The sequence below is a fragment of the Prionailurus viverrinus genome, chromosome D4, assembly GCF_022837055.1.
Source record: "Prionailurus viverrinus isolate Anna chromosome D4, UM_Priviv_1.0, whole genome shotgun sequence".
NCBI lineage: Eukaryota > Metazoa > Chordata > Mammalia > Carnivora > Felidae > Prionailurus > Prionailurus viverrinus.
In genome coordinates, this window is record NC_062573.1 from 1004314 (window position 1) to 1026172 (window position 21859).

General features: G+C 46.1%; 2 protein-coding genes across 2 annotated transcripts in view; both read right to left on the reverse strand.

The window, feature by feature from the left end:
• The window catches only part of LOC125150799 (neutrophil gelatinase-associated lipocalin-like), a 43066-nt gene that overhangs the window by 13982 nt on the left and 7225 nt on the right, over positions 1-21859 (reverse strand). The gene's annotated exons all lie outside the window — the stretch shown is intronic.
• Positions 12032-15261, reverse strand: LOC125150800 (neutrophil gelatinase-associated lipocalin-like). Its single transcript, XM_047831159.1, has 6 exons — positions 15124-15261; positions 14469-14605; positions 13433-13512; positions 13170-13289; positions 12759-12860; positions 12032-12064 (listed from the first exon to the last, which is right to left on the reverse strand). Exons 1-6 carry the CDS (start codon positions 15259-15261, stop codon positions 12045-12047), a joined length of 597 nt encoding a protein of 198 aa, XP_047687115.1. The 3' UTR covers positions 12032-12044.

Consider the following 21859-nt stretch of genomic DNA (forward strand, 5'->3'; position numbering starts at 1 on the left):
TTCCTTTACTCTTATTTCTGGGGCTTTTCAAGGAGTATGGTGTTATTGGAACACTTTCCTGTTTATTGTTCAGGTTATACTCCTCTAGCCCATGGCTACTCTACGGGGAGGAGAAAGCCTGGCTTTTGTCTGGAAGTGAGTGTCCAGTCAGGAAAGGCAAAATGACCCAGAAACTTGATGCCCTCTCTTTATTCCTATCCTTATACATAATTGTCTGTTTTGGGCACGGGACAGCCACCTAAGTGACTAGCATGGCTGCCAATCTTAAGACTCCCGTGTGAGGTTTCCTCCTCATGGGTCTAATGTGATCCCCTCCACATCCCTGGTCTAGCCAGTTCTGGCTGTGGGACCTACCCTGGGTGCCGGCAAAACAAGTCCTGATTGAATTAAAACCCAACTGGGAATGTTTCCTACGAAGTCAGCTCTAATGATGTTATGTGTTGGAATGTAGGTTAGATCATCATGGGTTTCTGTCTTCACTGTTTTCAGTCAATGACCTCTGCTAACTACTACTTAAATTACAAAATTGGGCAATTCCCCCTTGTAAAACTTTTCCAGTGTTTTCCATGGGTTAAAAACGGTGGTTTCCTCAGCCTTCTCAAAAGGCAAACTAGGTCCATCTGCCCACACCTATTTGTAGCCTAGAATGCAATGGGAAAACAGGGGGACACTAGCATCCCTCCTACAGAAGTCCTTAGCAGCTGATCATAGCGAATCAAGGTATGTCTCAGATCGCTTTGACACCTCAGGAACCTCTGATATATCTTGTGCCTGGGATGCCACCTGGGAGTTGGGGGGGGGGGTGTGGATTTTTGTGGTAATGGACTTTCTATACTTTTCTCTCTCTAGGAGGAGGATGGGACCTTCTCCTTGGTTGCCAACGACTCATCCTTGGGATGCCTTTTCAACCCACTGGAAAAAATTTGGATTGCAAAATTTAGGAAAGGACTGATTTCCTGTAACACTGCATGGCCTTAGTAGAATGAAGAAGTTAGATCTCTTCTGCAGAAAACAGGATAAATGAACGGAGGCACCCTAGTTCCAGTCCCTCACAGTTCTAAGTGAGGACCCAGACCAAAAGGTCTGTTGCAGAATGTATTTACCTTGAGGCGCCTGGGTGGCTCAGTTAGGCGACTGACTTCAGCTCAGGTTATGATCTCACAGTTTGTGAGTTCAAGCTCCCCGTCAGGCTCTGTGCTGACAGCTCAGAGCCTGGAGCCTGCTTCGGATTCTGTGTCTCCCCCTCTCTCTTCCCCTCCCCTGCTCATGCTGTGTGTGTCTCTTAATAATAAATAAATGTTAAAAATTTTTTTTACAGAATGTTTTTGCCCAAATGTGTGTGGCTAGTAAGCTCCCTCCCAACATAGTGGATGTCCTAACAGGCCTCCTCCTGATGGAACTCAGTTGCTAGAGGAAATACAGGCCATCCCTGACAAAGGGGATGCTGACTCTTTCTCTCTGTTCCTCCTCCTAATAGATGTGGGGGCCTCTCCCTCATTCATTTCCCTAGTTAATGGCTATAATTGGAGCCAACCGTGGTTAGTCTATCTAGGGGCAGGGACTTGAAGAATATTCTACAGCAGCTGCTGAAGCTCCCTTTGTTTCAGGGAAATTCCCTGTCTTCTCTAGCCTGGCATAGACTCCCTATTTCCACTTTGGTGGAAATCAAAACAAACAAAACAAACAAACATGGCGTCTCCTCTTTCCCAGATGACAAGGGTTAGAACCAGGAATCCTCTTTCTCTGCCTTCTGGCATTTTGCCTCTTCTGCCTTCCCCTCCCCCTGCTCCTTTTCTGCCTCACCTTCCTTGTGACCTAAGTAACTGGCTTCTAAACCACCCTTCCACCCGCATGTCAAGGAGCAATGAGCACCCCCTTGGATCGCCCACTTCAGATTCCCCCACTGCTGTCCCAGGTAAAATATGACAATGGGGAACAAATCGATTGTCTTTTAAGTGAACGTAGGTGGAACGTATTCGACGTTTAAGCTTATTTAAGTTTGTTGGTTTAGCTAAGATAGATATGTATTTAAAGTTACCAGCATCAAATTAAAACTTTATTCTATCAAGGTTTCCTAAAGATCAAATAAGCTCATGTTGTCTCTGTTGCAATTTGTTAGCAACAAGATGACTTAAAATAATAGTTAATTTTGTGTATCTCAAAGTTTTCACGGATAATTGTTAAGACAGCTTTCATAGTCTTTGGTAATCTGACACTTGGATAAATGGGATTGAATTCACTGGATATCTAGGTCTTTTCCAAATAGAATGGAGTGCTAAAGCATTGATTACTGAACATAGATTTGTGCTTTTGACTTCTTATTGCAGAGAAAGTAGGAATATTTGGGTCTATTGGAAAACATGGTTTATGCTTAATTGATTCATGAATTTTCCATCTAAAGGATTCTGGTGTAACAGTTTACAAATGGTTACTACTTAGTCTCAGCTGGAGACCAAGGTTGCTAAGAGTCAAAATTCTGCTAAACATAATTAAGACTGATGGAAATAAGGAAAGTCACTCTATTGTGGAAGAAGTGAATAAAGTACACCAAAGATGGCTGATGGGGCTAAAACAAACTCTGGTCTCTAGCTTAGAGACCCCTCCTCTGGGTTCTTCTTCCTTTGCTGCATACACGAACACCCCCCCCCCCCAATATGGAGGCTGATAAATATAAATTACCCTTCCCACTCGCATTTGGGGCTCAGATCTTTGGGGAAACCTTCTCCTCTGAGCCCATGGGTGTTAAATAAATCTCTGATCCACCAAGATCTCTGAGTGCTAGTTGGTTTTTCCGCCAGCATTCCAGCCTGGTTCCATAACAAATTTGGTTCCCTGACCAGTAAACCCAACCACGCTGGCCCATTGTTGCCACCGATTTGGGAGAACGGTGAGGCAGTGACGGAATGAGGGATTGCAAGGAAGAGTGAGCGCCCTGCCTGAAGTTTGGCAGTCTCCTGCTTGGCTGCGTCAGGCCAGCCCCCCCTCTGCTGTTCCCTCCAGACTCCAGGAAACTTGGCAGGTGAGGACCTGGACCCAACGTCGGAACCGGTAAGGCTGGGGCCCAATCTAGTCAGACCCACTCACAAGGGTGGAAGGGGGACCTGATCACTCCCTGAGACTTCAGAAGTCTCACAAGTAGGGATTCTATGGGAGGGAATGTAATAACATCTGGTGTGTATGTGAATGTGCGACTCAGTCTAACTTGCCTGCTGAGTTCAATTCTGTGGCTCCACGGGCAGGTGCCCTTGGGGTCCTAGGGGCCCATGGAGTCTGAGTGAGCCCATCTGCAATTCCATGATGGATGGCACTTGGTCTGTGGCAATATCAGAGTGGTTTCTGATCGTGGGTTGCAGGGCTGTGACCTGTGGGGCTGAGCATCACCTGGGTTCCTTCAGGACGTGGCCAGGCAGGCATCTGGCTGGTCTCCTCATTGGAGGGGGTGCCCCTGTCCCTCTGTCTTTGTGACCCTGCCTCAAGGGAGCATCATGGGGTTGGGACGGAGCAAGAGGAGCCAGGCAAAGGTTTTAGCTGCTTTACCCGGAGACTCACCCAGGGAGGCAAAGAAGCAACCCACCACTCCCCTAGTGTTCTGCCTCCTCATGACTCATTAGGCTCCCTCTCCCTTTCCCTGAGCTTGAAACTCCTCCCTTGTCTGTGTTGCTGCCACCAGACTCAGGCCCTCTCCAGATGCTGGTCCACATCCACTGCTATCAAGAGGCTCTCCAAGGGATCAGAGCAGGAAGCCGAGAAAGCCATAAATATAGACCTACTTCAAGGGGAAAGGAGTTAAAAAGAATAAGTGTCCCAACCAGGGAAAAGTCCCAAAACCCCAGCTGAAATCAGGAGGAACCTCGAGAAGGGGACCTTATAGTCTAGCCGAGATAGAACCAGACTAAAAGGGGACACTGACTCTCTCCCTGTTCCTCTGCTTAATAGAGGTGAGGGATTCTCCCTCATTTCCCAGGTTAACAGCTATAATTGGAGCCAACTGTGGTTAGTCTACCTCGGGACAGGGACTTTAAGGAATATTCCCAAGCAGTTGCTGCTTCTGTCTTCCCCTCCCCCTCATGTTTCTGCACCAACTTGGGTATGGTCCTATACCATCCTCAGTGTCTCAGGCACCATTGGTTCCTCCTCCCACCCTCCAAGTCAAGGAGCAAAGTCCACCCCGCCGCCCCCCCCACCACCACCCATTTCAGATATCTCCACTAGTGCCCCAGATGAAAATTGACAATGGGGAAAAGTTGATTGACTTTTAGGTGGACGCAGGTGAAACATATTCGATGTTTAAACTAATTTAAGTTTATTGGACCTGTCTTTAAAGTTATCAGCAAAGATCAAATAAGTTCATGTTATCTCTGTTGCAATTTGTTAATGACAGTTCATTTTTTCTGTCTCTAAGTTTTCATGGGCAATTGTTAAGATAACTTTCAAGGTCCTTGGTAACCTGAAACTTTCCAAATGGAATGGGATGCTAAAGCTTTGATGATTGAACACAGATTTGTGTTTTTAACTTCTTATTGCTGAGAAATTTAAGGCTTTTCAGATCTATTGGAAAACATGCTTTGTACTTAATTGGTTCATGAATTTACCATATAAAAAAAATTCTGGGAGCACCTGGGTGGCTCAGTCGGTTGGGCATCCAACTTCGACTCAGGTCATGATCTCATGGTTTGTGAGTTTGAGCCCCACGTCAGGCTCTGTGCTGGCAGCTCAGAGCCTGGACCCTGTTTCAGATTCTGTCTCCCTCTCTCTCTGCCCCTCCCCCAGTTGTGCTCTGTCTCTCTCTGTGTCTCAAAAATAAATAAATGTAAAAAAATTTTAAAAATTCTGATGTAAACCCCTCTCAATTGGTTACTAAGTCCTCAATTGGAGACTAAGGTTTCCTAAGAGTTAAAATTCTGGTAAATGTACTTAAGACTGATGAAAATAAAGAAAACAACCATGTATATAGGAAAATAGGAGGTATATAAGAAAGATATAAAGAATGAAAATACACTTTTCTTGAGAGTAGAAGAAAGTAATTTTGTCCTAAGTGAGACTGGTTATTTGGGGAAAAAATGGCTTTGGGACAAAATTTGAAAGCAAAAGAAAGTTGTAGCAGGTTAAGATGAATGAAATTTTAAAAGTACACTGGTATAAGGTTGAAATTCTGCTTTTCTCTCAGCTCAAATGACAAGTTTTCTTGAACTGTTGATCTGCTCTTGGTAAGACAATGCAAACAAAGGCTTATCCTCCAGGAAAATAAAAGTTTTAGGTCTCATCTCTATCAGGTCTTTGATTACTTAGTTAAAACTTCTCAATGTTGAAGGAGCTAGGTTTCAATAACATGTGTATAATGCTATACATTCACCTTTGGGATATTTCATTGCCACTTTGGTTGAATAAATAAAATTGTAAGATTTGTAACGATCTGTAATCCTATTTAGGATGCACTTATGACTTCTGGGGTTTTAACAAACTTCTCAGGATCTAAATGGTAAATAAAGTCTTCTTGACCAACTAGGTCCTTTTATTTGGGATGTTAAGTTACTTGGAAAAGCACTGTCATACAATGGTAAACCTTAGGTTGTATTGCACAGGTAAATGCTGTAACTGCCCGAATATATGCAATTCCTAAAGTTTTAATGTTTTGATATAAGGTCATCACTTAATATTCTGATTACTTGAGATGTTATGTGTCACAGAAATAACTGAATTTCTTTGTCAATTGCATCATAATGAACTCTCATCAGATCTTGAATGATGTCTATTTCTAAGATTTTGTCATTTATAATTGTTCTTATTCTCTCACAAAACGTGTTTCTTCTTCAAGGAGATTTATAAAAAGGACTTTGGGGATAAATACGGGTATTCAGCATCTTTAAGATTAATACTAAAATGGGTAAGAATTTCCAGAACTCAAAAGCTGCATTCAAATTGAACAAAAATTAGGAACATGGGATTAAATAAACTGAGGAAGATTATAGTTTTGTGATTCTTGTTAAAAATATTTCTGGTTCTCTAATGTTTCGTCTTCCAGATTAAGGAAACTTTCTCTTAAGATATCTATGATATACAAAAATGTCATAAAATATGCATTTATAAACTGAAACATTTATCTTTTCTCTCTACATAACTCCCCTGAAATTCAAAACTCTCAATGAGTATTCTTTCTCTCATGGCAATTACAATTGCTTGCATAAGTTCAATAAGAATCTGTTCATCTTGTAACAGGTCACCATTGGAAATACTGGTTATTTTACCAAGGCTTTGACTGGAATGTCGTATTTGAGGATGACATTCATAGACTCAGATATGACCAGACAGCTTTAAGGAATTAGGGTTGGCTTTATAAAACATGGAGCCATAAAGCCCCTTGGAAATGTTGGCCTGGTGACTGACTTACAGAGTTCCCAGCAGCCTCACCAAGTGAGTAAAGAAGGTCACTTCCTGGCAGGTGCAGGAACCTCAGGATATCTTGGGGACCTTGTGAAGAGGAATTCGCCCAATTCTACAGGTATTGCAGCCCTGTCTGATGGCAAGTATTTAGCTTGGCTTCTGGCCTGGAGAGGCTACTAAAAGTTCAACCCAGAGATTCCTTATAAAAGGTTCCAACAAAGCAAACTTTAAAAGATCGTCATGACTAATCGCTATTCTTGCTGAGCTTATGTAAATAATTAGGCCAGATTTGTTAAGACTGGATTTGTTCTACAAATAAATTGATCCCAATTGGGCTATCTCTAGAAAGGGGGGATTTTTAGAGAAAACAACGATGTTTCAACAATGTACCATTATGGATGTTAAATTCTAGTTATGATTGCCTTTAAAGGTTTGTTGTTTGCCTAAACTAGACAACTTGACATAAACTTCAGAAAATTGTCACTGTATTTCGTGTATAGACAATCTTCAGTGCTTGTTATTCTAGGGGATAATAATAAGACCCCATGGGCATGATTATTTAAACAACTGGACAGGATGGATCTCTAAATATGCAAACCATATCTTCCCTAAACCTGATCTGACAGTTACCAGAAACCCGCCCCTTTTGAAGACTTGGAGGTGGACTTTACTGACGTATGACCAAATAGAGGATTCAGTTTCAGGTATCACCCCATGGATCCGTCACTCCAGAGCTAAGAAGGTAACTCAGAGGAACCCTCAACCTGGTGAAGTGATCCAGATCCAGTCAACCCACTTAAACTGACCCTCAAAAAGACACTGGCCCCTGAGATCTCCAGCCCTGCTCCAGCCACACCCCAGAAGCTGGCTGGCCTGCGCACGGCAGAAGCTTAAGGAATCAACATGCAGACTAAGCCCAGGGGTTTGGAAGCAACTCTGTGAGCCCTTGCCCCTTACTTGTGTCATAGCCCTGATCTTACTTCTTACTGTTGGGCTGATAGAGACTGCACTAACAAGCTGGACATGGGACAAAAGATGCATGCCAGGGGCGCCTGGATGGTTCAGTTGGTTAAGTAGCTGGCTTCAGCTCAGGTCATGATCTCACAGTTCATGAGTTCGAGCCCCACAACAGGCTCTGTGCTGACAGCTCAGAGCCTGGAGTCTGCTTTGGATTCTGTGTCTCTGTCTCTCTCTGCCCCTCCCCTGCTCAAGCTCTCTCTCAAAAATAAATAAACATTAAAAAATTTTTAAAAAAAGATCCATGCCAGGTCTCACATACCTCCTCTGGATGGGAGGATTATTAAGTATTGCCTGTATATTATGATAACCTCTCTCACCCTCACAACTGCCGCTTACCCGCTTTGCCCCCAGGATTGTTATATAACAATAAGGGGGTCAAGGGCATTCAGTACCTTCACCTCCCTCCACAAAGATTGCTACAAGGGAAAAACACCCACTCTCTGTCAGTCACCCGGTGCCCCAAGGACTAAGTATTGGACCGTAGAGATAACCCAAAATGTCAGGGACCCATGTCACAACAAGGGCCTCCAGAGAGGGAAGCGAGCTTGCTACACTTACCTTCCTCAATGAGGGATCTCAGACGGGGGAGGGATGCCAGACAGGGCCCTTCAAAAAGTTACAAAGGATACCCAGGATAGGGTAATATAAGCCATAAAGGTGACCACTCCCCTGACAGCCTACCAAGGTTTGACCTTTCAGCCCTCAATCAGATGCTTACCAATTCCCCACTCCAGCATTGGGCCAACACTACTCTATAACTCACTCCTCCATAAAATAGATAATCACACCCAAACCTGCTGGATGTGCTTGCCGCTCAGCTCATCCGGAGGGCTTACTTAGCCACTCCTATCCCTTTGACCTCTAATTCAGCCTACCGATGCTTAAAGGCCAACTGGACTCAGATGTTATTTCCTCTTCCTAACCCCAGAGATATCCGTGTACACTGAAGATCAGCTCCTAACAGCCTTTAGCCCCAAGTTCCGGGCTAAACGGGCAATCCTGCTACCCATTCTGATAGGCGCAGGAATTGTGACAGGAATAGGAACCAGAATAGGGGGCACGGGTTCATCTGTAGGACTGTACCATAGACTATCTCAAGAGATAAATGAAGACATGGAACGGGTGGCAGATTCTCTGGTAACCTTACAAAGCCAAATAAACTCTCTGGCGGCAGTGACCCTCCAAAATAGGCAAGCCCTCGACCTCCTCACTTTAGAAAAAGGAGGGACTTGCATCTTTCTGGGGGAAGAATGTTGCTATTTCATAAACCAGTCAGGAATAGTTACAACTAAGGTTCAGGAACTCAAGGAAAGAATTCAACATAGACAACAGAAAAGTATCAATCAATGGAAAGGATGGGATCTCACGGATTGGGCATCCTGGCTTCCTGCCCTGGCGGGGCCCCTCCTCTCCATAATTTTACTTGTATCCATCGGCCCCTGTATACTGAATGCTGTGGTACATTTTATTGAAAACACTGTTGCTCGCCAAACTACTGCACATATCTTAGCCTTCTAAGAGTACCAACCTGTAAAACTGAAAGGTGATGCCTACTAAAAGTTTTTTTTTTAAGGCATCAGGGGGAAATGTTGGAGAAGTGGATAAAGTACACCAAAGATGGCTGATGGAGTGAAAACAAACTCTGGTCTCTAGCTTAGAGACCCCTCCTCCCGGTTCTTCTTCCTTTGTTTACTGTGCTCAAAACCCTCCCCCCCCCCAAATATGGAGGATGATAACTATAAATTACCCTTCCTGCTGGCATTCAGGGCTCAGATCTTTGGAGAAACCGTCTCCTCTGTGTCCGCTGGTGTTAAATTAATCTCTGATCCACCAAGATCTCCGAGTGGCACTTGGTTTTTCCGCCAGAGTTCCAGTCTGGGTTCCGTAACACTCAAGGTGGTTCATACACGTTGTCCACCTTGGACTCAGCTGCCTCACCTTAACTCTCCTATGTTCCCTGATGGACCAATATTGACCGATAGGTAGCAACAACTCTATGTCCCTACTCAGCAGGAAGAAGCTACAGAAGATGAGACCTTCTTCCTTCAACAAACATAAAGATTTAAGGATCAAAATTGTTCAGGGGGGATATGATGAGGGAGGGTGAAGCAAGCAGAGGGCAAAACAGGCTGGCATATGCCCCTTCCCCCAGGTGGAATATGTAACACATTTCTCATACACTCCGAGCCACCCAAGAACAAAGGAAAGGCATTTAATTGTTTGCCATGGTGATGTAGGAAACTAAGGCAAATGAAAAATGAAATCCCCTATTGCCTACGCCTATTGGCAAGTTCTTGAATCCAGCAGAGTAGCCTCCCTCTGGGATCTCAGCTGCCTCATTAATGACACTTTGCCAGGGGCAAAGAGAACCTTAGCTTAACATTATCCCAACCTCCAGGATCCTGTAAGTCTACTTCCTTTATCTCAACTGCCCCAATGTATATGCTAGCAATCATACTCCAAGCTTAAGACCCCATGTTATCCATCAGAAGGGTCTCATGATTGAGGTTTTATTCAACAGTAATAAGTGGTGTTTACTAGCAACAGCTATCCCCTCAGGGTCCCAGAAACGTTGCTTCCAAAATACCTTAGAGGCTTGCTCTATCCCTGACCCCCTCCCCACATGAGGGTATATAATCAGTTACCCATCACAACCCCAGTGCAACTCTTCCTGCCCCTGGGTCCTGTCCATGTGCTTTAATAAAATCACATTTTTGCTCCAAAGATGTCTTCTAGAAACTTTCTTGTTCATCAGCTCCAGACCACCCCGTCAAATGCAAAACTTCATCAGTATGCATTCTAGATTATCACACAAATATTTCTGGATTTCTAACTGACCAGAATACTCAAACTGGTGCTTTAAATAATCCCTCCCTTTCCTTTCATGATTGGTTAAACTCCTGGACTTGAGGATTTTCATCAATTACCAAAGGATTTTTATTCAGGTTGCTCTTTCTTGTTATTCTAATTACATTTGGCTGTTTTCTCCCATGTCTCTGCCTGGTGACAAGACTCCATCACTACAATAACTTCAAGTCAACAGATGATCCTTTCCACTCAAGGAGGTTCATAATCGTTGTCCACCTTGGATCCAGCTGCCTCTGCCTTCTATAGCTCTTCTATGTGTTCCCCAAGTGATCAATATTGTCTCACGGGTAAAGATATCTCTTCACCCCTAAAGAGCAAAAAGAAGCTGCAGAGATGAGTCCTTCCACCTTCAACAATCTTAAAGATGTAAGGGTGAAATTGTTTATGGAGAATATGATGAGGGAGCATAAGGCAAGCTGAGGGCAAAGTACAAGCTGGCATTACACCTCCCCTAACCCCAGGTGAGATATATGTGTATGATATTCCTCAAGCACTCCAGGCTGCCCAAGAACAAAGGAAAGGAAAGAAAACAAATGGTTAACTGATAGCGATCACAGTCATATAGGACATGAGTCTCCATCAGTTTACAAATTTCATAGTAAATTAGAAGAAAAAAGGCAATCTTATCAATAGTCTAATCTCCAGAAAGCTATGGACTCAGTTTCCCGGAGCCCCCACATCACTCCTCCATAGGAATATGGGGGAAAAAAGGCAAGAAGGAAATGGCAGGAAATATTAAATTTCCTGATACACAGCAGCCCAGTGACAAATACTTGAGGCTGGCAGAGAAAAACATTTCACCAGAAACTCCCTACTGTCATAATGTTGATGTTTGCTAGAGGGAAAAATACCTTAGCTTGACAATAGCTAGGCCTCCAGTATTCTGTAAATCTTCTTTAGCATATGAAAATCTCTTAGGAAACTACCTTGACTTTACTGCCTCCAACTTGAGTATATAAGCAGTCACTCTTCACATCCCCAGGGCAGCCCTTTCTGCCCATGGATCCTGTCCCATACTTTAATTAAATCACGTTTTTGCACCAAAGATGTCTTCAAGAATTCTTTCTTGGCCTTTGGCTGTGGAACCCACCATCACCCCAAAACATCATCACTGGTGAAGTGGGGGGTGAGAGCACCTTGGCCCCCCAACTCTCTCCAGCATCCTGACCCTGGCTGGGCCTCTGCCATTGGACCTACTGTGGGTGGCTGAACATGGGTGTGAGATGTGCCCCATCAGTGTGCTAGGAGGCAGGCGTAAGTGAGGGTGCTGCTGGTCTGGTGCTGGGCCTGGAGTTGGGAGCTAGAGGTATTCTGTCAGAGCTGGACTCTGCTTCTGTGGTTCCCTATCTTCCTGGGGACAACACTTCCTGGGAGTGATGCCATTAGGAGCCTGCCCTTTATTCTTTTCCCTCTCAGAGGGCCCAGAGGTCAAGGAACACAGAATGGGGACCAGAGGACATGTGTTTATTTAGCAAGCAAGAGTGGTTCCATCAGCAGGGCAGCCTGGAAGCAGCTGGTGGGTTGTGTAATGAGAAGGGTCCCCTGGCTCTCTCAGTGGTGTCCAGGCTTGTAGGTACAGCAGGGCAGTGCCCTGGGCAGAAGTCGATGAGAGGTGGATGGTGTGGAGAGAGCCAGAGGGCACCTGAGAGGGAGTCAAGGGAATAAAGAGGACGGCAGTGCTGGGCAGGTGAGACAAAGGCAGACCTGGGACCCCCTCCCAGCTGCATCCTGGTTCCAATCAGCCCCCTCTGCAGCCATACTTACCGCACGCTTGCTCACTTATCCATGCACTGATCTGTGGGGGAATGAGTGGTTAGTATGGACAGGGGTGTGTGTGTGGGATCCCTGACCTCCAGGGCCCCTGCACTGCCCCTGGGCTGCCCTGGGCCCCAGGCTGGTTCAGCCACAGAAGCTCTGGGGGTTCCCCTCAGGGCTGGTACAGCAGATGGCTGGATGATGGGGCAGGGACTCGGGGAGAGGCCTGAGGACAAGCAGACCTAGGTGACCCCTGTTCTCCAAAGGAGGCAGGTGAGGCCCAGCCACAGTTCTGATTGGGCACCAAGCCTTCTGCCTGTTTACCTGCTGAGTCCTGACAGACCCTCAGCCTTGGGGAGGCACCTGCCCAGGCCAGGCTGCCTGAAGACAAGGGTGCCTCCCAAGTCAGTGGTAAGTCAGCCCCAGGACAAAGGTGAGATGACCCAGGACAAACACACGTGGGTGGAGGGGGAGGTGGGCAGGCAAGGAGACTGAGGAAACTTGGCCCCATGCCTTCAATTCTCATGTGGGCAGGCCCGAGCTAGTGTGACGGAAGAACACTTGGGTCCCAGGACTCTGGTTGCAGCAGGGTCTTACTTAATGTAAAGTGGCTCCTGGGGCTCCAGTGACTACAGCAAGGACCTGCATCCCTCCTCTCCCCCCTTCCCTAGTGAGGCAACATCAGGCCTGGACAGTCCCCATATGCATTTGTCCTCTCCCCAGCTGGTGATTACCTATGCGGATAGGGAAGATGATGTGGTGATCTGTGAGGCCCAGGGATTTGGCAAAGCTGATGAAGTTTTCCTTCAGCTTAGGGGTCAGCTCCTTGGTCCTCCCTGTGGTCAAGATGGCTGGTGAGTCACTAGCAGAAGCTCCATATATATTGTTGAAAGCATGAACGAGGTGTCAGACCCCCTCCTTATTGAAGGGTTCTGTGGATGACCACTCTCCCACCTTCCGGAGCTCCATAAATATTGTGGAACCCGTGAACGATGCGTCAGACCCCTCCCTCCTGAGGGGTCTGTGGAAAGACCCCTCTCCCATCTCCCAGGGCTCAGAGTGAAGGGGACCTTGGGTTGGGTGCAATGGGCCTCTTCTCCCCCCAGCATGACCAAGACCTGGGGCCCAGAGGAGGTAAGACCCACCATAGAGGGTGATCTTGAAGTACTCCTGGTTTCTGTAAATTTTCTTGAAGAACAACATGGCAAACTGGATGTAGTCTGTGGCCGCCACTCGTAAAACATACCTCTGGATTCCAGTGTACCCTGCATGGTGGATGGTGAGATCTCAGCCTACCCTGGCTGTGCAGAGGGAGCTATTGACTCTTCCCCTGCCTCCATAGGATGGTGTCTGTGTAAAGGGGCAGGGAGGTCCATGCCCGCGAGGACCCACCCCACTTAGGACTCACGCTCAATGTTGCCCAGGTTGTATTGGCCTCGCCGCGAAGTTGGCATGAAAATTCTGAGCCAGTGGTCACAGGTTTGGTTCCTGTGGAGGAAGAGATAGGTAGGTAAGAGGGTGACAGCCAGCAGTGCCACACACCTATTCTTATCTTGCGGGATCCCACTGTAACGTCTCCTGGGATAAATCACCACTGAGGCTCCAGTCTGCTGGATGCCAACACTCTCTTAGCTGTTGGGCCAACCCTGACCTCTCAGCTGCATCCCATCTGGTCCCCTGGCATCATAGAATCAATCTCCCAACATCTGTCTTTCTTCTTCTCCTTCTATGACAGATGTTCTAGCCCCATCCCCAAGTGCCAGAGCCAGAAACCCAGAGGAGCTGGGTAAGCCTTGCCTCCCCTCTCTAGGTCCTAATCTGCCCCCACTCTGGTCATCTCCCACCTATGACTGATCAGCCTCCTGGGCTGCACACCATCATTCCTCTCCCTGCTGCAGCCACACCCACTCCTCACCAGTACCTGAGGCCCCCACCACTGTGTTCACCGCCCCCTCCATACCGCTCATCAGCTGCTGCTCAGGGCAGCCATGCAATGGCTTGCTGTTTCTTGAAGTGGCTCTCTCTGACTCAGTCCAACAGCCCTGCCACGAAGGTCCCAGGCCTCCTTCTGATGCAGGTTGGTTCCTCAAGGCTCAGCCTACAGACCACCTCCCTGGAAGCTCTTGACAAAGCCCTAGGTGGATCCCAGGCTGGATCCAGTGACCCTCCTCCCATTCTAGGACACCTATTCTCTCTTTGTCTTGTTTCCTGATGACGGTCTGTGTCCATTCCCAGGACTGTCTTCTGTCTATGCTGAAGTGACCGAGAAATGTTGATCCAGTGAATGAAAGAAGGAATAAATACAGGGACCCAGTACCCAGCGGTAGGATGAATGATCATCTTTCAGCTATGGTCACCCCTCGGCTATGTCATCAGTCTGCCTCTTGGACCCCACAGCAGCCCTCTAGGCCCCCCATGTTCCCGTCGAAGGTGGTGGTACTCACCAGGCCAGGGTAGAGGTGACATTGTAGCTGTTGTCATCATTCAGCTCATAGGTGGTGGCGTAAATCTTAAACTGGCTGTGTTTTTCTTTATTAAATTCATTCCCTGCCAATCCTAAGATGTACCATTTCCCCTGGAACTACAATGGGGGCTGATGATAGGCAGAGCCAGGAGCAGCCCTAGGGGGCCCTCCTGCTCCATCCCTGCAGGCACCTCTAGGCAGCCTAGCCCAGAACCAGAAGCCCCTCTAACTGGGTTGCGGGCACCCAGACTGGCCACACAGGCTGGGCTGATGAACCTGGCAGGAGCTGGAGCTCATCAGGCCAGGCAGGAGCACTGAGTGTGTCAGGGAGAAGGTGACCCTTGGCAAGTGGTCAGCTGGCATTCCTGAGCCTCAGTTTCTTCATCATGTAGAGGGCCTGAAGATGTTCCCACCTTGTAAGAACTTCAGAGATATGGAAAAGAGTGTGGACCAGGGGAGTCTGCTCAGCTGACCCTCTTGTCAGCAAGGTTGGTGTGGATGGGGACACAGGGTGTGCCTTCCATCAGGGCACCAGAGGACAGACTGAGCTAAAGCCTGAGCCCATCCTGCCTCTCCTCCCCTCTGTTCACACTCTTATCAGGGCCTCCCTGCACCTGCCCCTCCAGGACCCTTACCTCCACATTCTGAAAGTCAGGCTGCAGAGGGACCCTGCGCAGAGGCGGGGCTGGGATCAGGTTTGGGGTGGAGTCCTGGGCCTGGGTCTGCAAGACCCCCAGCAGGACAAGGCCCAGCCACAGGAGACCTAAGGCCATGACTCCAGGGCCAGGGAAGCTGGCACCACTTCAGATATCAGCTGAAAGAGGAGGTGAATGAGGAGGCTTCTGGGGGGATGCTATTTATGGTCTCTGTGTCCAATGGCTCACCCCAGGGTGGAGCGACTTATCCTTTGCCAAATCCTGGAAGGGTGAGGCAATTGCTAGTATCTCATGCTGAAGATCATGGCAAGCTTTCTGCCCTTCCCCCAGGTCAGGATTATGCAAGATGAGGGGCAGGAAGGTCTAGGAGGCTGGAGGATGCATTCCCCATATCTCCACATCTCTGGCGGGGACAGTGAGTCCCTCCACACTCTCTTCTCCCTGGTTAGCACTGTGTGAGGACAGTGGTCTCTGATCTGGACCAGCTGTCATCTCTGACCTCCAGGAGCCTCTCAGCTGGGGCCAAGTGCAGGGTGGAGTAACTGGGGTGGCATCCCTTTTCTGTATCTGATGAAAGTGGAGAATACCTTGCATCAACAGAGCCCATTTTGCTTCGTGATTCTCCAAAGGGAAGGGAAGGAGAGGCAGCTGAAAGAGGACATTCCTGGTAGGGATGGACAGAGTGTACCCTGTGCCGCTCATGAAGCCCAATCCTGGCCCTCCCAGGGACCCACCCCAGGCTCTGGCACAGGGTGAGACACCCTTCCCCTCCCCCCCCACCAAAGGCCTACTGGGGAGTGTTCCTGATGAGGGAGCATAAGGCAAGCCGAGGGCAAAGCACATGATAGCATGCCCCTCCTCCCAGGTGGGATCTGTGTGATATTCCTCAGGTACTCCTGACTGCCCTACAACAAAGGAAAGGAAAGAAATCAAATGGTTAAGTGATAGAGATCACAGTCCTGCAGGACGTGACTCTCTCCATGTCCTAGTAAATTAGGAGAAAAAGGATATCTTATCAATAGCTGAATCTCCAGAAACTTATAAACTTATAAAGCCCAAATATCACCCTCCCTCCATAGTGATATGGGGAAGAAAGGCAAGAAGGAAATGGCACATGACATTAAATTTCATTATGACCTGCAGCCCATTGACAAATACATGAGGCAAAAATGGAGTATAACATTTCTCCACGTATTCCCTAGTGTCTGCATGTTAATGCTTTGCTAGAGGACAAAACCACCTTAGCTTGACAACAGCTAGGCCTCCAGTAATGTGCCAGTGTTCCTGACCATATGAAAATCCCTTTAGGAACTTCCTCTTGACTTTATGTCCCCCAACCCCATGGTATATAACCAATGACTCTTCACAACCCCAGCGTAGCTCTTTCTGCCCAAGAGTCCTGTCCATGTCCTTTAACAAAATCACCCTTTGTGCACCAAAGACATCTGAAGAATTCTTTCTAGGCTGTGAGCTCTGACTCCACCATTCCAAATCCCCACAATTCCCATCTTGAGTAAGTCCCTCCCCTCTTCCATGTCCCATTGGCAGGGTGAACCCAGACCTCAGCTGGCCCCTAAGAGACTTGGCCCCTCTTGTGGTCCCAGTGGAGAGAAACCCCAACTTGGCATGCCAGCTGCAAATGAGACAGCTTGACAGAGCAGAGCTCTAAGCCTATAGTCCCAGCTCCATCCTGGTGGGGGTCAGTGGGGAACATGCATCTGCACTGTGTGAAAAGAGGTGGTAGGCTGGGGCCCCAAGGAGGGCTCTCTACCCTGCCATACTGGACACCAGGAACCTTGGGTCACAGTGAGTGTTAGGACTCAGCCTCATCCTTGAGAGATCACTGATACCATCTGCCATCTCTGGTTATAGTTTTGGGCTGTGGAGCCCAGGTCCTTAGGCCTGGACCCCAGAAGTGTTCCTGCCATGGCTGATCCCAGCTTTGTCCTGGAGGGAAATAATTTCCTCATGAGGGCTTGGCCATCCCAGTCCCTGCCCAGTCCCTGGGCAGTGTCTACAAATGTCACCACAAGGGCCAGGGCTGACAGAATGCCTGATCTGAGGCTAACCTGAGGGTTCACTGGCCTCACATGAGACTCCTGGAGACCTCATTGGCTCTTCCACCTGCTGTAAGGGAACCAGCTCCCCTAGCGTGGCCTTTAGGTGGTGGGCCCTGAGAGAAGAGACTCTGGGTAAAGAGGGAGCATATGGCAAGGTGAGGGCAATGTAAAACTAGAACCCCCTACACCTCCCCCCCTCCCCTGTGGGATATGTGTGACATTCCTCTGGCTGCCCAAGAACAAAGGAAAGGAAAGAAAACACATGGTTAACTGATAGAGATCCCAGTCATGCAGGACATGAGTCTCCATCAGTTTACAAATATCTTAGTAAATTAGAAGAAAAAGGCAATCTTACCAATAGTCTCATCTCCAGAAGCCTATTGACTCACTTTCCTGGAGCCCCTATTAACACCCTACCCTCCATGGTGACGTGGGGAAGAAAGGCAAGAAAAAAATGGCAGATAAAATTAAATTTCTGATACCCTGCAGCCCAGTGACAAATCCTTGAGGCAAATACCAAGTACAACAATGTCTCCAGGAATCCCTACCATTCCTAATGTTAATGCCTTACTAGAGGTAAAACAACCTTAGCTTGACCATAGCAAGGCCTCAGGTACCTTAGGAGTCCTCATAAGCATGTCAAAGTCCCTCTGGACACCTCCCTCCCTTTTCACTTTACTTTCCACAACTTCATAGTATATAGTCAGTCACTCTTCACAGCCAGAGTGCAGCTCTTTCTGCCCATGGGTCCTGTCCACGTGCTTTAATAAAATCACTCTTTTTTGCACCAAACGCGTCTTCAAGAATTTTTTCTTGGCCATCAGCCCTGGAACCCCCTGCCCACTTCACTCAAAAACCTCATCTTTTGGTGTCCTATGTGGGGGCCTGAGTCTTTTCATCTGGGCCCTGAGCATTTGTGCAAACCTGGTGAGTACTTTCTCTTCTCTTCCTTTACTTTTATTTCTGGGGCTTTTCAAGGAATATAGTGTTATTGGAACACTTTCCTGTCCATTGCTTAGTCTGCACTCCTCTAGCCCATGGCTACTCTATGGGGAGAAGAAAGCCTGCCTTTTGGCTGGAAGTGAGTCCCCAGGCTAGAATAAAAATACCCAGAAACTTGGGCCCTCTCTTTCTTCCTGTCATTATATATTGTTGTCTGCCTTGGGCACGGAAAGCCACCTAAGTGACTAGCATGTGAGGTTTCCTCCTCATTAGTATAACGTGATCCCTTCCACATCCCTGGTCTAGCTGTTTCTGGCTATGGGACCTCCCCCGTTACTGTTGAAAACAGTACCTGATTGAATTAAAACCCAACTGGGGACCATTTCCTAGGAAGTTGGTTGTAAAGGCTCTATGTGTTGGAATGTCACATGGAACATGATGAGTTTCTGTCTTCATTGTTTTTGGTCAAGGCCCTCTACTAACTACTACTTAAATAGAAAATTGGGCAATTCTCCCTTGTAAAACTTTTCCAGTGTTTTCCATGGGTTAAAAACGGTGGTTTCTTCAGCATTCTCAGCAAGGCAAAGTAGGTCCATCTGCTGGCTCCTATTTGTAGCCTAGGATACAACGGGAAAGCGGGGGAGGGGGGTACCAGCATCCCTCCTACAGATGCCCTTAGTATTTGGTCGGTGACAATAGCGATTTGGTTAAAGGTATGCCTCGGGTCACTATGACACCTCAGGAACCTCTGATATGTCCTCTGCAGAGGACACCACATGGGAGTTTGGGGGGCATTTTTTTTGTGGTAATGGATCTTCTCTACTTTTCTGTCTCTAGGAGGACAGGAGCTTGTCCTCAGTCTCCAAGGACTCTCCCTTGGGATGTCTTTCAACCCACTAGAAGCAATTTGGATTGCAAAATTTAGGAAAGGGCTGATGTCCTGTAACATTGTGTGGTCTTGTAGGATCTAGCAGCTAAATTTCTTCTGCAGGAAACAAGGTCAATGGACAGAAGTACCCAAGGTCCAGGTCTTCACAGCTCTAACTCAGGACCCGGATTGAAAGGCCTGAATGTATTTGCCAAAGGCCAGATTGAATGTATTTGCCCAAAAGTGTTCGGCTAGTAAACTCCCTCCTGACATCGTGGATGTCCTAACAGGCCTCCTCCTGATGGAATTCAGTTGCTAGAGGAAACAGGCCATCCACGACAAAGGGGATGCTGACTGCTTCTCTGTTCCTCCTCCTAATAGATGTGGGGGCCTCTCCCTCATTCATTTCCTGAGTTATCGTCTATAATTGAAATCAACTGTGGTTAGTCTACCTCAGGTTGGGGACTTTAAAGAATATTCCCAAGCAGCTGCCCTTCTCACTTTGTTTCAAGGAAATTCCCCAACTTCTCTAGCAAGACATAGACTCCCTATTTCAACTTTGGTGGGAATCAAACAAACAAAAAGACAAAAAAAAATAATAATAATAATGGGATCTCCTCTTTCCCAGCTGACAAGGTTTAGAACTGGGAATCTTCTTTCTCTGCCTTCTGGCACTTCACCTTTTCTGCCTTCCCTTCTCCCTCCTCCTGTTTCTGCATCACCTTCCGTGTGACCTACATAACTGCCTTCTATACTATCCTCTCACCTCGATTTCAAGGAGGGATGAGCACCCCCTTGGATCACCCACTTCAGATTCCCCCACTGCTGTCCTAGGTAAAAAAGTGACAATGGGGAACAAACTGTCCTTTAAGTGAACACAGGTGGAACATATCCGGTGTTTAATATTATTTAAATTTGTTAGTTTAACTAAGATAGACATGTATTTAGAGTTATTGGCATCAAATACGAAACTTTTATTTTGCCAAGATTTCCTAAAGGCCAAATAAGCTCATGTTGTCTCTGTTGCAATTTGTTAGCAACAAGATGACTTAAAATAATGGTTAATTTTGTTTATCTCAAAGTTTTCACAGATAATTGTTAAGACAGCTTTCAATGTCTTTGGTAATCTGACACTTGAATAAATGGGATTGAATTCACTGGATATCTAGGTCTTTTCCAAATAGAATGGAGTGCCAAAGCATTGATTGCTGAATATAGGTTTCTGCTTTTGACTTCTTATTGCAGAGAAACTAAGAACATTTGGGTCTATTGGAAAACATGGTTTATGCTTAATTGATTCATGAATTTTCCATCTAAAGGATTCTGGTGTAACAGTTTACAAATGGTTACTACTTAGTCTCAGCTGGAGACCAAGGTTGCTAAGAGTCAAAATTCTGCTAAATGTAATTAAGACTGATGGAAACAAGGAAAGCAACTCTATATGTAAAAAGTAGGAATGTGTAAAAAAGAGAGAAGGAATGGAAATATATTTTTTTGTTGCAGGTAAAAGAAAGTAATTTTGTCCTAAATGAGACTGGTTTGGAGAAAAATGGCTTGGGATAAAATTTGAATGCAAAGGAAAGTCGTAGAAGGTTCATGAAGGGAAATCTTTGGAAAGGAATTTTATGTGTGATTAGGACAGACTATGTTGCAGAATGGATTTTTTACAGTACACTGGTATAAGGTTGAAATTCTGCTTTTCTCTCTTCAAAAAACAAAGTTTTTTGGATTGTTTATCTCTTGATACAAATAAAAAAATATACATATATATGTATGCATGTATACAAAGGATTGTATTCTCTTTTGTCTGCTGGGAAAACCACAGCTTTACGTTATGCCCTTATCAGGTCTTTAATCACTTAGTTAAGATTTCTCACTGTTAAAGGAGGTTAAGTTTTGCTGACAACTATATAACCCTACATATTTGCCTTTGGAATCTCTTAATGCCATCTTGGTTAAATACATAATTTAAAGCTTTAAGATTTGTAATGATCTCAACCCCATTTCAGATGTGCTCTATACTTTGTAAGGTTTAACAAACTTCCCAGGATTTAAATTGCAAAAAAAGTCTTTTTGACCAATGAGGACTTTTTATTTGGTATGTTAAGTGGAAGCCCTGTTAAATAATGGTAAATTTTAGGTGATACTGCTTGGGTAAATGCTGGAACTGTTCAAATGTATGTGCAATTCCTAAATCTCTAAATGAATATGCAACACATATCTTTCTTAAACCTGATCTAACGGTTGCTAGAAACCCACACCATATAAACCCAAAACACCTGGTTTATTTAAAGGATGGAAAGTCTAATACAACAGTGGGTTTAACTTCAAACTGGAAGAGCCCCTACTGGGTCATATTACGAACTCCCACTGCAATAAAGTTAGAGGGGCACACTTCATGGGCTCCTATATCTAAAATAAAACCTGTGCCCCCTTCCCAGGAATTCAACGAGCAAACTAATATGCCTTCTTATTCCTGTGAACCTGTGGAAGACCTCCAACTTCTCTTAGGATGGTTGTACCTTTCTTTTTCATCCTCTTTTCCCAATTTCTACCAACAATTCCTTCTTACAATGGTCCATTCAAAAGGATCACCACAGACATTTGAGATACAAGCCAAAAGACCAATGTGATTCCTGCTGCCTGTTCCCAGAAGCATCTGAGGATGCTTCAAGCCTAATGTCTAAAATATCTCACCGGCAGCACTGGGAGACACTGGGTTTTTAATCTGCTCTAATAATTAACCTGTATTTTTCTTTTTTCTATAAAAGTATCTCTTTTTAATTACCTGATTGGTTACTAAACAAAACAGAGTCAATATGATGGCTATACGTCACCTGTTACA